This window comes from Canis lupus, chromosome 23, assembly GCF_011100685.1.
Source record: "Canis lupus familiaris isolate Mischka breed German Shepherd chromosome 23, alternate assembly UU_Cfam_GSD_1.0, whole genome shotgun sequence".
Lineage (NCBI taxonomy): Eukaryota > Metazoa > Chordata > Mammalia > Carnivora > Canidae > Canis > Canis lupus.
Window position 1 is genome coordinate 11,264,132 of NC_049244.1, and position 14,670 is coordinate 11,278,801.

The following is a 14,670-nucleotide window of genomic DNA, read 5'->3' on the forward strand; positions in this document are numbered from 1 at the left end:
GTTACACATATACATAATGGAATATTATTCAGCCACAAGAGAAAAGGAAACTCAGCTATTTGCAACAACATGGGGTAGTCGACCTTTAAGTCATTATGTTAAGTGGGATAAGACTAAGAAAGACGGATACTATATGATATCTAAGTACTTACATGTGGAATCTAAAAAAGCTAAGCTCATAGAAACAAACTAAAATGGTGGTTCCCAGAGGCTGGGGGGGATGAGGGAGGGAGATGGGTAAATGTTGGTCAAAGCATACAAACTTCCAATTTTATAGTGAATAAGTTCTAAGAATCTAATGTACAGCATGGTGATTATAGTTAATAATATTGCAGTAGATGTTTGAAAGTTGTTGAGAGAATAAATTGTAAATGTTCTCACTACAAAAAAGAAAGTTAAGTATGTGATATGATGCAGAGGTTACCTAACACTGTGGTAGTAATCATTTTGCAATATATACATGTATCAAATCAACATGTAGTACATCTTAAACTTACACAATGTTATATCAATGACATCTCAATAAAGCTAGAAAATATAACAATAATCACTGACTCTGTGTCAAACATACACCAGGGATCTCTATTCATTTAGATAGCCATAGCAGAATGAAATTACAGGAAAAAAAATATTGCTCTATTTTGAATAGAATCCTATTTCAGTCTCTCCTCTCCCTTCCATGGGAGTTACAGTTGGCTAAGTTAGACATGATGATGATGGCTTGGAAACCATGAAAGTAGGATTCTTCAAGTCTAATGCCCAAACTGTATATGTTTCAGTAGAAAAGTAGCAACTAATATCTGAAAATAAGAATATGAAAAATAAATTTACTAAAAACAAAGCTAGCTCTATTCTAGAATGTGAAAGTTTTTAAACCTCATTTATAGTGGATCTAAGAAAATTGCTGTGTATGAAGTCAAAACAGAATTATTATTTTAATCCAAAAAATTTTTTTAAAAACAGCATTTTAAACAGAGTCCCTAAAGGTCATGCTTCAATCAGAACTTTTTGAACAGGGATCCCTGGGTGGTGCAGCGGTTTAGCACCTGCCTTTGGCCTAGGGCACGATTCTGGAGACCCAGGATTGAATCCCACGTCAGGCTCCTGGTGCATGGAGCCTGCTTCTCCCTCTGCCTGTGTCTCTGCCTCTCTCTCTCTCTGTGTGTGACTATCATAAATAAATTTTAAAAATTAAAAAAAAAAAGAACTTTTTGAACAAATTAAGGGTTCTTCCAATAGTGACCTCAAGACGCGAAACACTGTCGTTGGCATTTTAACAATTGTTGGGGCAGCTCTCACAGCAAAACTGACTTTCTAACAATATAAAATCCCTACCTGATCATAATGATCGTAATAGGGATATTTCTTGATCAAAGATTTGTCCAGACTACTTCCAAATGTGTTCAAACCAATATGAGGGCAACTGGAGTGTCTCATCTTCAGAATACTGCTCAAAAGCCTAACAGACTTTCCATTTTAAAAAGCTCATGCAGAAAATAACCTTTAACCCACTTCTGGATATCAAACAGTTGAGAGCTTCATGGAGGCTCAAGAGCACATTAGTGGCTTGTATTTTCTGAACCAAAAAAAAAAAAAAAAAATCAAATCTCAAGTCAGATCTCCAGTGCACTGGTTTTGAAATATTTACTTAATAAAAAAGAGCTTGAAACTACATTTTAAAACTGGGGGGAAAAAAACCCACTTCTAGTCTAAAATTCACTTCAAAATTTGCTTCAAAAAGAACATTGTGTTACCTCCAGAAGTCCTGACGGTCTACATAACAAAAGCAATTTCTAAGAAACAGACTAAGTCAAAATGGAGGACGCATATCTATTAGAAACATGGACAGAATCACCATGGAATAATAACCTTAAAAACCATTTGTATTTTGTCCTTTGAATATTTTTTTTTCATCCTATCAAAATTACCTTGGGAGCTTTTTTAAATTATACACACTCTCATATGACTCCTGAGACATATTAAAATACATCAGAATAGGGGTTGGGGGGGGTGTGTAAAGTGGAAGTAGTAGTCAATGTTCCTTGAAAGGCTCCTCGCCAACCCCAGAGGGAACCACAATGTTGCAAAATTCTTCACTTTTTATCCCCTTCATCTCAGCCCATCAGCAATTATGTTTACTCCACTTATCTTCCTCATCGGCACCATCCTACTCAATTTAACTCTACAGGTTTCTCTGGTCCCCCACGATGGTTCATAGAGATTCCTTGTAATCCTAATAATTCTAGTAATCTTTTATTCATCCAGTATATTCCTAAATCAGGTCCACTCCTCCCAAAAACCAATCCATAAGCCATAAAGCCATCACCACATGGGAAGGAAAAATTCACTGTCTTTCACTTCATGCCATGCCAGTATTTCCAAAAGCTACAAGGACTAGGGCAATGGTTCTCCCACTTCAGCAGGTATTAGAATCAGCTGGAGGCTTATTAACATGCAGATTACTGAGCCCCTCCCCTAGAGACTCCAATTCAGCAGGTCTAAGTCAAGGGCCAACAACCGGTATGTCTAACAAATTCCCAGGTGCTGCTGATGCTGCTGGGCTGAGGACCACGCTGATACAGGGGAATCTATGGGACCAAGATATGACCAGGAAATCAATGGCAGAGACAGCACAGACCATTACAAACAAAACAAGAAGCAGCTCAGTGCCCCACTCTGAACACCACTCTTTTCCAGGAGAACTCATGCAGAACTTCATCTGGTTAACAGAGACCTGCCAAACACCTACCATGTGTGCTTAGGATGTGAACAAGACAAAGGGCTCCTACCCTCCTAGAACTGACACGAATAGGGAAAACCATGCTTATATACATTATATTAATAGAGCTGTGGTCGTTGCTATGCGCAAAAATACAAAGAGATTTGAGGAGCCAGGGGATGTCACCAGAGGAGGTAACATTTAAACTGATACCTGAAAGATGAAGACTCAGCCATGTGAAAAGAGTATCCAGGCATAGGGAACAATAAGGGGGTAAATCCTGAGGCAGGGAAGTGCTTGCAAATTCTATAAAATGTCAGAACAAAGTGTGGTTGAAATACAAAGAGTGAGACAATGAGCTTTAGGAGACATTATAAAAAAGGTAGGCAGGTGCCAAACCACCTGAGATCTTGAAGGCTGTGATAAGAATTCCCATCTTTATCACCAAATGGGCACATTAACCTCTGGTACACATTCCTGAGAGAAGAATTTGGAAAAAGAAAAAAAAGGAAGTTCAGCTCTGTAAGGCATGCTAGGGAGGAAGCAATTGTCATTCCCTGCTAGGAATTTCCATCAAGTGTCTTCAGAATGCCTATTTTCAGTTTCTGCCACCTCAATCTTTAATAAATCCTCATGTAAACCTGTTTACAAGACAGAAACAATTTTCTTAAGATTAGAATAACTTTATTTTAGGATCCCAACAATGATTTCATACTTTTACATAATAAAATATATGTAATATATTTATATTTTATATAATAAAAATGATCACCCTACCTTTTTATTATTTATTTTTATTTACTATTTTTTTCCTCATCTCCCCAATAATGAGGGATGTTAAATGTTATTAAACTACTCATGATCCCTCCCCCCCCATTCATAATGTGGGACAGAAAGATCCCTCTCTCTCAATCTTTGCAGGAAAAATTCTAACTTGTAATCAAAGACCTGGCTTCAAACAGAGAAAGAGAGAGATGAAAAAATATAGTCTTGGGGGGATCCCTGACTATCCCCCTTGCGGGCTCAGTGGTTTGGCACCTGCCTTTGGCCCAAGGCATGATCCTGGAGTCCCGGGATCAAGTGCCACGTCGGGCTCCCTGCGTGGAGCCTGCTTCTCCCTCTGCCTGTGTCTCTGACTGTCTCTCATGAATAAATAAAATCTTTATATGTATATATATAGTGTCTTGGTTTTAAAGGAGTTTGTAACCAATAAGGATTTATAGTATAATACGCTAATACAACTGATTTACTAAGCAAAAGGTGCTAAATGCATTAAATAATATTGCACTGAAAGTAAAAAGTGCTCACCAATTCCTAGACAGTGGAGGTAGAAACATAGCAGAGAGAGGTAAGACAGACCTGAAAGACACTCAGGAATGAGCCTCCCAAGACAGGTTAAGTACCTGAGTGTGAACAGTGAGGTGGGAGAAGTTAAGGGAAGAGAATGTATAAAAAAGAATACCTAACCCTTCATTTTTCTTAATCCATCTCCTCTCACCTTCCCTTCTCCCAAAGTCAATATGTCTGCATTTGAGGAAAGGGGGCATTGGGGAGAGGAGGAACCAAGCACAGGGGTGAAGGAGGAAGAGTGGCAATGGCAAGGAAGACAGAGGATGACATAGCAGAGGTGGCCAGAGTTGACAGAGTCTGTTACAAAGAAGTAAGTTTGACTGACTAAACAAATCAGTAGAAGTATGGAGAGTAATGGGAACCAGGTCTGTCTCTACCTGAGAAGGGATTTACAAACATGGGAAGTGGGAAGGCTTGAAAGAATCTTAAGGTATTGAATTAAAATTGGAAGTACTGGGATCCCTGGGTGGTGCAGCGGTTTGGCACCTGCCTTTGGCCCAGGGCACGATCCTGGAGACCCGGGATCGAATTCCACGTCGGGCTCCCAGTGCATGGAGCCTGCTTCTCCCTCTGCCTATGTCTCTGCCTCTCTCTATATATATATGACTATCATAAATAAATAAAAATTTAAAAAAAATAAAAATAAAAAAAATAAAATTGGAAGTATTGATATGAATGCATGAATTTTGTTCCAAATATGTATAATATATATAAAAGCAATTATAAATGTATGTGTATGAATGGATATATTTTTTTCTAACTCTGAATATTAAGAAGGCCTAGAAACAATGATGCCCCATAGCAATAAGCACAAAGAATGTCCAGATCTTGGCTTCTAAATACCAAAGGTTCCCCAGAGAAATGATTGGTTCCAGAGCTGGCAGAGAAAAAGCACAAAATAACCCAGAACACCCATGTGCTGTCAGAAAATAATGAAATGCTCAAACATGATAGAGATAGGTCCACAGAACACAGAAGCTAGCTTGAAGGGACCACATTGGATAAATCTAGGATGACTTTGGCATCCCAACAAAGAAGGATATTGGCAGTAATATCAAATTATGACCCATTGCACAAAGTAATTATTCATCAAAGTAATGATATAAATACACATATACACATGGGAGAAGGGAAAGAGCTTCCTTACAATAGAATACCAAGCAATACCAAAGGCCTATTTTTCCACAACTCATGAGGTATATAATAAGAATGGTTGTGGGGGCGCCTGGGTGGCTCAGTCAGTTAAGCATCTGCTTTTGGCTCAAGTCATGACCTCGTGGTCCTGAGACTGAACTCTGCATCTGGCTCCTCATTCAGTGAAGGAGTCTGCTTCTCCATCTGCCTTACACTGCCCCCCACCTCCACTTGTGCTCACTCTCTCAAATAAACAAAATCTTTTAAAAAAGAAAAAAGAGAGGTGCTTGAATGGCTCAGTCAGTTTAGTGTCTGCCTTCCACACAGGTCATGATCTCAGGATCCTGGGATGGAGTCCCACATCTGGCTCCCTACTCAACAGAGTCTGCTTTTCCTTCTCCTCCCACCCCCCACCACTCATGCATGCTCTCACTCTGTTTCTCTCTCTCTCAAATAAATGAATTATTTTTTTAATGTTTTTTACATTTTTAAAGGGGGCAGTAGAGAACGAAACAAAAAAGATGTGCAACAGAAACTACACATGGTCTACAAGGCCCCAGATGTTTATAACCTGGGCCTTTATAGCAAACATTTACCAACCTCTGATAGAGAAGGAATAATAAAAATAGATGATCCTCCTATGGCTACCATCACAGACTGGTTACAGGCAGGAGTCCTCAAAGGTGCTAAGAAAATCTCATGAGAAAGCACCAGACAGACTCCCTACAAAATAAAAGATCTACATTCTTTAAAATTGTAAAGGACATGAACTACACAGGAAGACTGAGGAACTATTTCATAATGGAAGGAAACTAAAGAAATAGAAAAACGATCTAGAACATATGATACTGAATGGGATTTTGGAGCAAAGAAAGGAGAGACTTTTTTGGGACAATGGGCAAAATTTCAGTAAAAAATGAATGATTCAGGTAAATGCTAAGAACAAAATATAAAAACCCCAAGATGAAAGGGTAAAGCTTAATGCTAGGTGAAGCAAGGGATAAAAGGTACACAACTTTGGTGGGAACTGGAAAAAAACTTTGCCAAGGAAAGAAATCATGTTTGAATATAAAGATAAAAATAACATAAACCCAATTAAAACAAGACAGATTTTTTTAAAGGCCCAGCATTAAAATGGATGTTCTTTAAATTTTTTAAATTCAATTTAATTAACATGCACTGTATTATTAGTTTCAGAGGTAGAATTTAGTAATTCATCAGTTGCAGAGAATACCCAGTGCTCATTACATTAAGTGCCTCCTAATGTCCATCACCCAGTTACCCCCACCCACCTCCCCTCTCCCATCCCCTCCAACAACCCTCAGTTTGTTTCCTATAGTTAAGAGTCTCTGATGGTTTGTCTTCCTGTTTTTATCTTATTTTATTTTTCATTTCCTTCCTCTATTTTCACCTGTTTTGTTTCTTAAATTCCACATGAGTGAAATCAGATGGTATTTGTCTTTCTCTGACTTACTTCACTTAGCATAATACCCTCTAGTTCCAACCACATCATTGCAAATGGCAAGATTTTATTCTTTTTGATGGCTGAGTAATATTCCATTATATATAGACAAGATGTGGTATAAAATGGATATTCTAAGATAGAATTCCAAGATTCCTTGAGAACAGTCACTGGTATACTTTGTAACTCTTCCAGACAGTCTTTCTGGAATTACTAACACCATAATTAGGGGGTTTTTTGGCCACTTTGAAATCATGTGGCTCCAGAAGCATTTGTGTGTGTGTGTGCGTGTATGTGACAGAGACAGAGACAGATGTTACATATCCTTTGCTTCATGATATTCAGCAAGCAGAATGGTTAGCACTTGATCTTCAAAATTACATAGCTAAATTTAAGATAAGAAGGGTGCCTGGGTCGCTCAGAGGTTAAGCATCTGCCTTTGGCTCAGGTTATGATCCCAGGGTCCTAGGATCGAGGCCTGCATCAGGCTCCCCGGCAGGAAGCCTGCTTTTCCCTCTGCCTGTGTCTCTGCCTCTCTCTCCCTGTGTCTCTCATGAATAAATAAATAAAATCTTAAAAAAAAAAGTGGAAAATATCAATAAATATCCCCAGGATTTAGCAATATGAAAGTCAGTGAAGATCTGAGCAAGATCATCTCCAGTATCATTTTAGGACAGATACTACACTAGGTTAAAGAGAAAATAGACCAGAAAGGAGTAACAGCTGGTGACAATAACTCTTTAAAGAAGTATGGCTGTGAAGAGGGATGTACAGCCCAGACACCCTTTGATACGGTTGCATGTGTGCTTTTCTTTTTTTTAATGAGGTAAAGAATACTTGAATGCTAATTAGCAGGATCTAGTAGAGAAAGGGTTAAAGATTCAGGAAAAAGCAAAAGTAACCATTTGAGTTAGATTCCCAAGAAGGGAACAGAAAGAAGATGTGAAGAAACATGGAGAGGTTTGTCTCTGCCAGAAGGGACAGTTCATCAACTGTAACAGGAAAATGAAGGTTGGAGGTTTAAGGAAAGAGAATGAAGGACAAGGGAGAAGCACAAGAATGATCAAGCAAAAGAAAGACAGCAAGGCTGCCATATAATGTTGAGTACAGAGGAGACTAGTGATCAAAAAGACCATTTTAATAAATCATATGAGTAAGGGTTGTATTTGTTCAACAGAGTATTAAATGGATACAAACCATGTTAACACATCTTCATACATAATTATCTTTTACACCAAGTCACTATAACCATGTGAGCAAAGTAGTAGACAGCCAATCAAAATACAAAAGCTGCAAAACCACAGATGCCTGAACATAACGTGAATTCACTTTATAATTAATTCATGATAAGTGTATTTAGCATAAAATCTGAAAGAAGGAGCTAAAAGAAAAAGTCAGGCAACACTAAACATAAACCAAACCAAATGCTGTACCCTACCCACGAGCACAGCTTTCCACTATCAATTCCCAATCATTTCTGAAATGATATGTATGGTCCCATAAGATCCTACCACAATTTCCCACAATCCCAAGGTTTACCAGTCCCAGTTTTGAAAATTTTGCCTTAAAATTATTGTTCTCACCATTTCTGTGTCCTACTTATCCAATGAAATTTACTCTATTTCCAGGACAGTTCTTCAAACTTGGTGTTTAAATATACTCAGATATGTTCCCAAAAGATGCTCCATCTTACCGAGATTGCTGTTATCCTGAGAGAATCAATAGTGGAATGTCTGAATAGGTACCATAAAACGGGTCCAATTTCTCCTGTAATAAAGCCCTGAGCCTGAGCAGAAAAGGTAGTGCAGACGTTTTCAATAATCTTTGCTGCCATGTGATTCACAACACGCTCTTCCTAGAGAAAGGGAGAAGAGTAAAAGGTAGTTATTTAATAGGAGAAATACATACATATAACCAGTGAAAATAAAGGCCTGATACCAAGAGTATACCATCTGCCCCTGTGTGCATTAGGTAATTAGGAGGTGTGATCATTCTTTCAGGCCATTATGAAATTATGACAATTTAATCACTAAATCAGTTTAATCTTTTAATCGCTAAAACTTAGCATAACATAATCTTAATATATTTTAATAAAAATAAAATGACAGACTCTAGAAAATAGTATGGAGGTTCCTCAGAAAGTTAAAAACAGAACTACACTACAGAGTGTCTGGGTGGCTCAGCTGGTTATGTGCCTGCCTTCAGCTCAGGGCATGATCTCAGGGTCCTGGGATCAAGTCCCACCTCAGGTTCCCTGCTAATTGAGGAATATGCTTCTCTCTCTCTCCCTCTGCCCTTCCCCTCTCTCATGCTTGCTCTCTCTCAAATTAATAAAATCTTAAAAAAAAAAAAAAAAAAAAAACCTATTCTATGATCTAGCAATTACACTACTAAGTATTTACCTAAAGGATACAAAATACTGATTTGAAGGGACAGCATTATCTATAACAGCCAAATTATGGAAAGAGCTCAAATGTTCATCGACTGATGAATGCATAAAGATGTAGTATACACACATACACAAGGAATATTAATCAGCCATCAAAAAGAATGAAATCTTGCCATTTGCAATGACAGGTATTATGCTTAAGATAATAAAAGAAATAAATAAAATAGTAAAATAAGTCAGAGAAAGACAATTATATGATTTCACTCATGGAATTTAAGGACTGAAACAGAAGAACATGGGGAGGAAAAAGAAGGCAAACCATAAAAAAAAAACTCTTAGAACAAATTGAGGTTAACTGGAGGAGAGCTGGGGGGATGGGTTATATGGATGATCGATATTAAGGAAAGCACTTGTGATAAGCACTAGATGTTACATGTAATGACTCACTAAATTCCATACTTGAAACACACTGTATATTAACCAACTGGAATTTGTATAAAAACTGGAAAAAGAAAAATAAACTTAAAAAATTAAAGGGATGAAATAATCTGAAAAATATGTAGTAAGAACATAAAAATGGAAGAGGATTTTAAAATCAAAAGGAGCAAGAAGAACAATCCTTAGGAATCACTCAGGGCTGGGAATAATTAGCATGCCAATCAGCCAAACACCACCTAAATTACAAGGCAATGTCCCAAGAAAGGTATTACCTGAGCAGCATCACCAAATTAACACTAAAGGTTGTTCTGGATTGTCCTAACCATGCTTAAAAGATAGCCTCAAAAAAGATCAAACTGTTTCCACATAACTTAAGTGAGTTCAAGAAAAAATACAAAAGTACTTAAAGGAATGTGAATTTTTGAGAAATTTATAAATTAAAAAAAAATTTTTAAGTAGGCTCCAATGTGGGCTTGAATTCATGACCCTGAGATCAAGAGTCACATGCTCCTCCAACTGAGCCAGCCAGGCACCCTCAAAATAAAAAAATTAAAAAAAAAAACAAACAAAAAAAAAACTCTAGCACAAAACAATATAAAAAGCACAATGTCTGGCATCCATTTAATGTTGCCACACATACAAAGCAGCAGAAAAATAATGACTCCTAAAAGGAAAATTCCGTCAGTAGAAATGACACATAGAAGGTGGACTTAGAAAAAAATATATTAAAATGGCTACTACAAATATTGTCTATACACTAAGAAGGAAGAAGGAAGCATAAGTACAATAAAAAGTGATATAGAAGATATAAAAATGGCTCAAATCAAAAGGCTAGAGATTACAGAGTGTTATATGAAAAATACATTGAGTTGACAGATTAGATTCTGGAGACTTCATAATTACTGAACTTTAAGACATAGCAATTAGCAATAAAATAAACACGGGAAGACTGGTGGGGGGACAGAATAGGGCATCAAAGCATCAGTGAACTATAGGGAAACTTCAAACAACTTAGTGTATACACAATGAAATCCCAAAGGTGGTGGGGCGGGGGGCAGTGGAAGGTTGAAATATTGACTGAAAATTTTTAAATTCATAAAAACTAGTAATTCTCAAGAAATTCAATGAACCTCAAATGGAAAGGAACCAAGCAAAAAAAGAAAGAAATCAATCAATCAATCACACTAAGGCACATCATAAACTGTTAAAAGCCAGTACTAATGAGAAACATTTAAAAGCAGCTAGAGTAAGAAGACATTATGTAGAGGGGAACAAAGATAAGGATGACAAGAAACTTCTCATCAGAAATGATGCAAGCCAGAAGACAACGGAGCAATACCTTTAAAGTATTAAAAGGAAAAAAAAAAAAAAAAGACTGGGAACTCTCAATCTACAAATGTATATCCAACAATAATACTTTTCAAAAACAAAGATTAAGGTGGGGAAAATAGGGAGACGTTTGTGATGGGTACAAACTTTCAGTTATAAAATAAATAAAATTGGAGGATCTAATGTAAAATATTGTAACTAGACTTGATAACACTGTACTGTACAATTGAAATTTGCTTAAAGAGTAGAATATGAATGTTCTCATCCAAAAAAGAGGAGAGAGGTAAATACGTGAGGTGATTGATGTTTTAGTTAACTTAGCAAGGAAATCCTTTCACACTGTATGTATGTGTGTACACAAACACATTAAAATATCACTTTGTATATTTAATTATCTTACAATTTTGTGAATCATACATCAATAAAAATGAAAAACAAAACAGAACAACAGGGGAGCCTGGGTGGCTCAGTTAAGTGTCTGCCTTTGGCTCAGGTCATGATCTCAGAATGCTAGGATCAAGACCAGAGTCAGACTCCCTGCTCAGTGGGGAGTCTGCTTCTCCCTCTCCCTTTGCCGCTCACCCCACCCCACCGCACCCCTGCTCATGCATGTACTCTCTCTCTCTCAAATAAAAAATAAAATCTTAAAAAAAAAAAAACACGTAGAAGTACATTGTGCAATAATAATAGAATGTCTAGAAAAGCAGTACTAGATGTATTGGGTGTATATGTTTGTATATCATTATACACGAAGTTCTGATATAAGGTTCTTATAAAAGTTCTCCTATATTATGTATAAATCTATATGCCATTACCTGAAGGTCAACTGTGATAAGTTAGAGGTATATATTGTAAAAAAAAAAAAAAAAAAAAAAAAGCATAATAACTCAATAAAAGATATACAATGGAATCATTTAAAAGTCAATTAATTTGAAAAAAAGAAAAAGGAAACAAAGCAATGGGTGAACACAAATTGCAAGATGGTAGTTTAAACCTATTCAACAATCACACTAAATATAAAAGCCTAAACATACTAATGAAAAGGTAGAGATTCTCAGATTTTTAGAAAACAGGACTCGCATACAGACTATCTACAGGAAATCCCTGTATAAATAAATTCACAGGTTAAAAGAATGGAAAATATGTATCACACTAATGTAATCAAAAGAAAGCCAGAGTGGCTATATGTCTTCAGGAAAGTAGATTCCAGAGCAAAAAGTATCTCCAAAGGTAAAGGTCACTTCACAGTCATTCAAACAGAAGATATAACAATCCTATTTATGCCTCTTAACAACAGAACTTCAAAATATCTAAAGCAAAAATTAATAAAACTGAGAGAATAAACAGACAAATTCACAATTTTAGCTAGGAAATTCAATATTTTTTCTCAGGAAGTGACAGGACAAGTAGCCAGAAAGTTAGTAAGAATATAAGAAAAGGTAAAACCATCAACCAACTTTGATACTGATAGAACATTCTTGTCAACAAAAGCAAAATAAATGTCTTTTTCAAGATCACACAAACCATTACTATGTTAGACTATATTCTGAATCCTAAAACAGCCCAGGAAACTCCATATTCACAAATTAATTTGAGATGAGTCACAGACTTAAACGCAAAAGCTAAAATAAAAAAGCTTCTAGACAAGATCATAAAGAACATCTTGGCTATTTTGAGGTAGGCAAAGCTTTCTTAGGAAAAAGAGCACTAAGCATAAAGGAAAAAATTGGTAAAGTAACCCCCATAAAAATTGTAAATTTCTGCTCATAATGACACAATTATGCCTCATAGTGTCTACATTGGGAAAAAATATTTGAAATACATACACACTAAATACCTGAGCAGTTTATATAAGTTATATGTCAGTTGAAATATTGAAAACTACATTAAAAATTATGTGAATATATCCCATGTCTGTTTAACAAGAAAATATAGAAATATAAATATATAAGTAAAGGAAGGTCATAAAGATACAACACTTGTTAATAGTCAGTATAGTAGGTGTTGAGTTATGAGGAGTGAGGTCCACTAATTCTACTTCAGACATTTTTACATTATTTGCATTGTTAAAATACACATTACTTTTTCAATCAAAAAGTTATGTATTTTTCATGAAAATGTAAAAAAAATAAGAAGCTGAGTTAGACCTAGGTTCAAGCCATTGTTTTACATTCTACTAGCTATATATCCTTGGCATTTTTCACCTCCGTGCTTCAGTTTTATCACCTATAAAAACAATAAAACACAAGGCAGTTTGGAAATTAAATAACATACGTGGACACTTAACCTAGGTCATAAAAAGTAGTATTTTTAAGTAGTAAATTTTTTATGTTAGCTTTTCTTCCTATTATTAATATCATAAAGTATGAATTGTAAGGCTGCTAGAAAAAAACAGTTTTAAAGATACCTGAACTTCTTCAATGCTTCCTCCCCATTCCTGATGTTTCCTACTATGTGGCAAGATTAATATAATCTTTTCATCCTCTCTCTGTTCCTTTATCCATTCTACCCAAGAGAAAATAAAATGCTCCATCTAGTTGGCAAATTTGAAAAGAATAAACTGAGCATGCCTAACTGCTCAGCTCACCTCCTGCCCCTTTCTCTTTGAGCCCAGGCACAACCAACCATATTTCCCCATCTTAAGTCTTACCTAGATGGGTACTCCACTTGAGAGCACAGTCATACCTGGGTGGTACAAAGATTCATTAATGTGGGAGTGCAAAATAAGGAAGTCTACTTGCCCACAAATATTAAGCTATGCCCTCCATCCTCCCTAGCTCTCAGTACATACACATATGACATTTTTGTCCCATATGCCTTGTTCTGTGTCTTCTCATTAGGTTCTGAACCTTTGGCCTGCATATAGGGCAGGGGGGAGTGCAATTTGAGAGGGGGAAGGACCTTTTCAAATACCTTAACATATGCTTTACATCACAACTGTCTGTCAATTCCTAGAGAACTCATTCCCAGTACTGGAAAACCACGACTACTTTAGCACACAGGTTGGAAGGGAGCCATGTGTCATCCCCGTGCTCTATAAACTCAGTGAGGCTGTCAGGCCAATTCAACTTGCTACTACCTGAAATGAGCTATCCTAGTCCCTCTGAAATCCCCTGTGGGACACGATACAAGCAATAAGATTGGTGCTATTTTCCACTTAATTAACTCTTTGGAAGGGATAACTGGACTGAACTAATACTGTCACTTAAATCAAAGACCTATTTCATCATATTATGAGGATAAAAGCTATGATGATTAGTAAATTATCCTGTGAAAATAAGCCTATGATGATTAGGCTATCAATGAAGAGTTATACGATTTTTTTTAACAGTGTTAAGTAATTCTAATGTGTTATGGATAGATTTAACAAAAAAGTTTTGCTGCCAATGTTAGCCTATGTGCCAACTTTTCAAAAAGAAAAGTACCAAAATTAACATCTAAAATATTGACATTATTTTCACATGTGTTGATTTAGTAAAACTATAATCTTTCTTCTAAAGATCTCAAGGTACCTGGAGTTTGTCTGGTTTACTGTTTCAGTAACTCATTCAACCAAGAAAATGGATTTCTCTTTCTTTAAATATAGTAGGCTAGATATCTAGACAACTCTCTCCCTCTAAAAGCAACTAAAAATGCTAGATACAAAATAAGAAAATAAACAAACCTTAAAAGTATCAATGAACTAGCACCAAATTCTTAGGCCAGTGACTGTCAGGCAAGAATCCTCAGAGGTACCCAGAGCTCTTAAGCTGATGTTCACCCTGAGAGCATTTGTCCAACAAAATGAACAAAAGGAATGTGAGGGAAGATGAGAGCCCACACATATTGGAAGTTAGATGAAGACCCAGC

General features: G+C 36.4%; 1 protein-coding gene across 4 annotated transcripts in view; it reads right to left on the reverse strand.

The window, feature by feature from the left end:
* ULK4 (unc-51 like kinase 4) overlaps positions 1–14,670 on the reverse strand; it is a 603,320-nt gene that overhangs the window by 455,097 nt on the left and 133,553 nt on the right. For all 4 annotated transcript variants that reach the window (XM_038570533.1, XM_038570534.1, XM_038570535.1 and 1 more), the window contains one exon: positions 8,359–8,520. In XM_038570533.1, the coding sequence (XP_038426461.1) occupies positions 8,359–8,520 (162 nt within the window). The remainder of the gene's footprint in view (positions 1–8,358; positions 8,521–14,670) is intronic.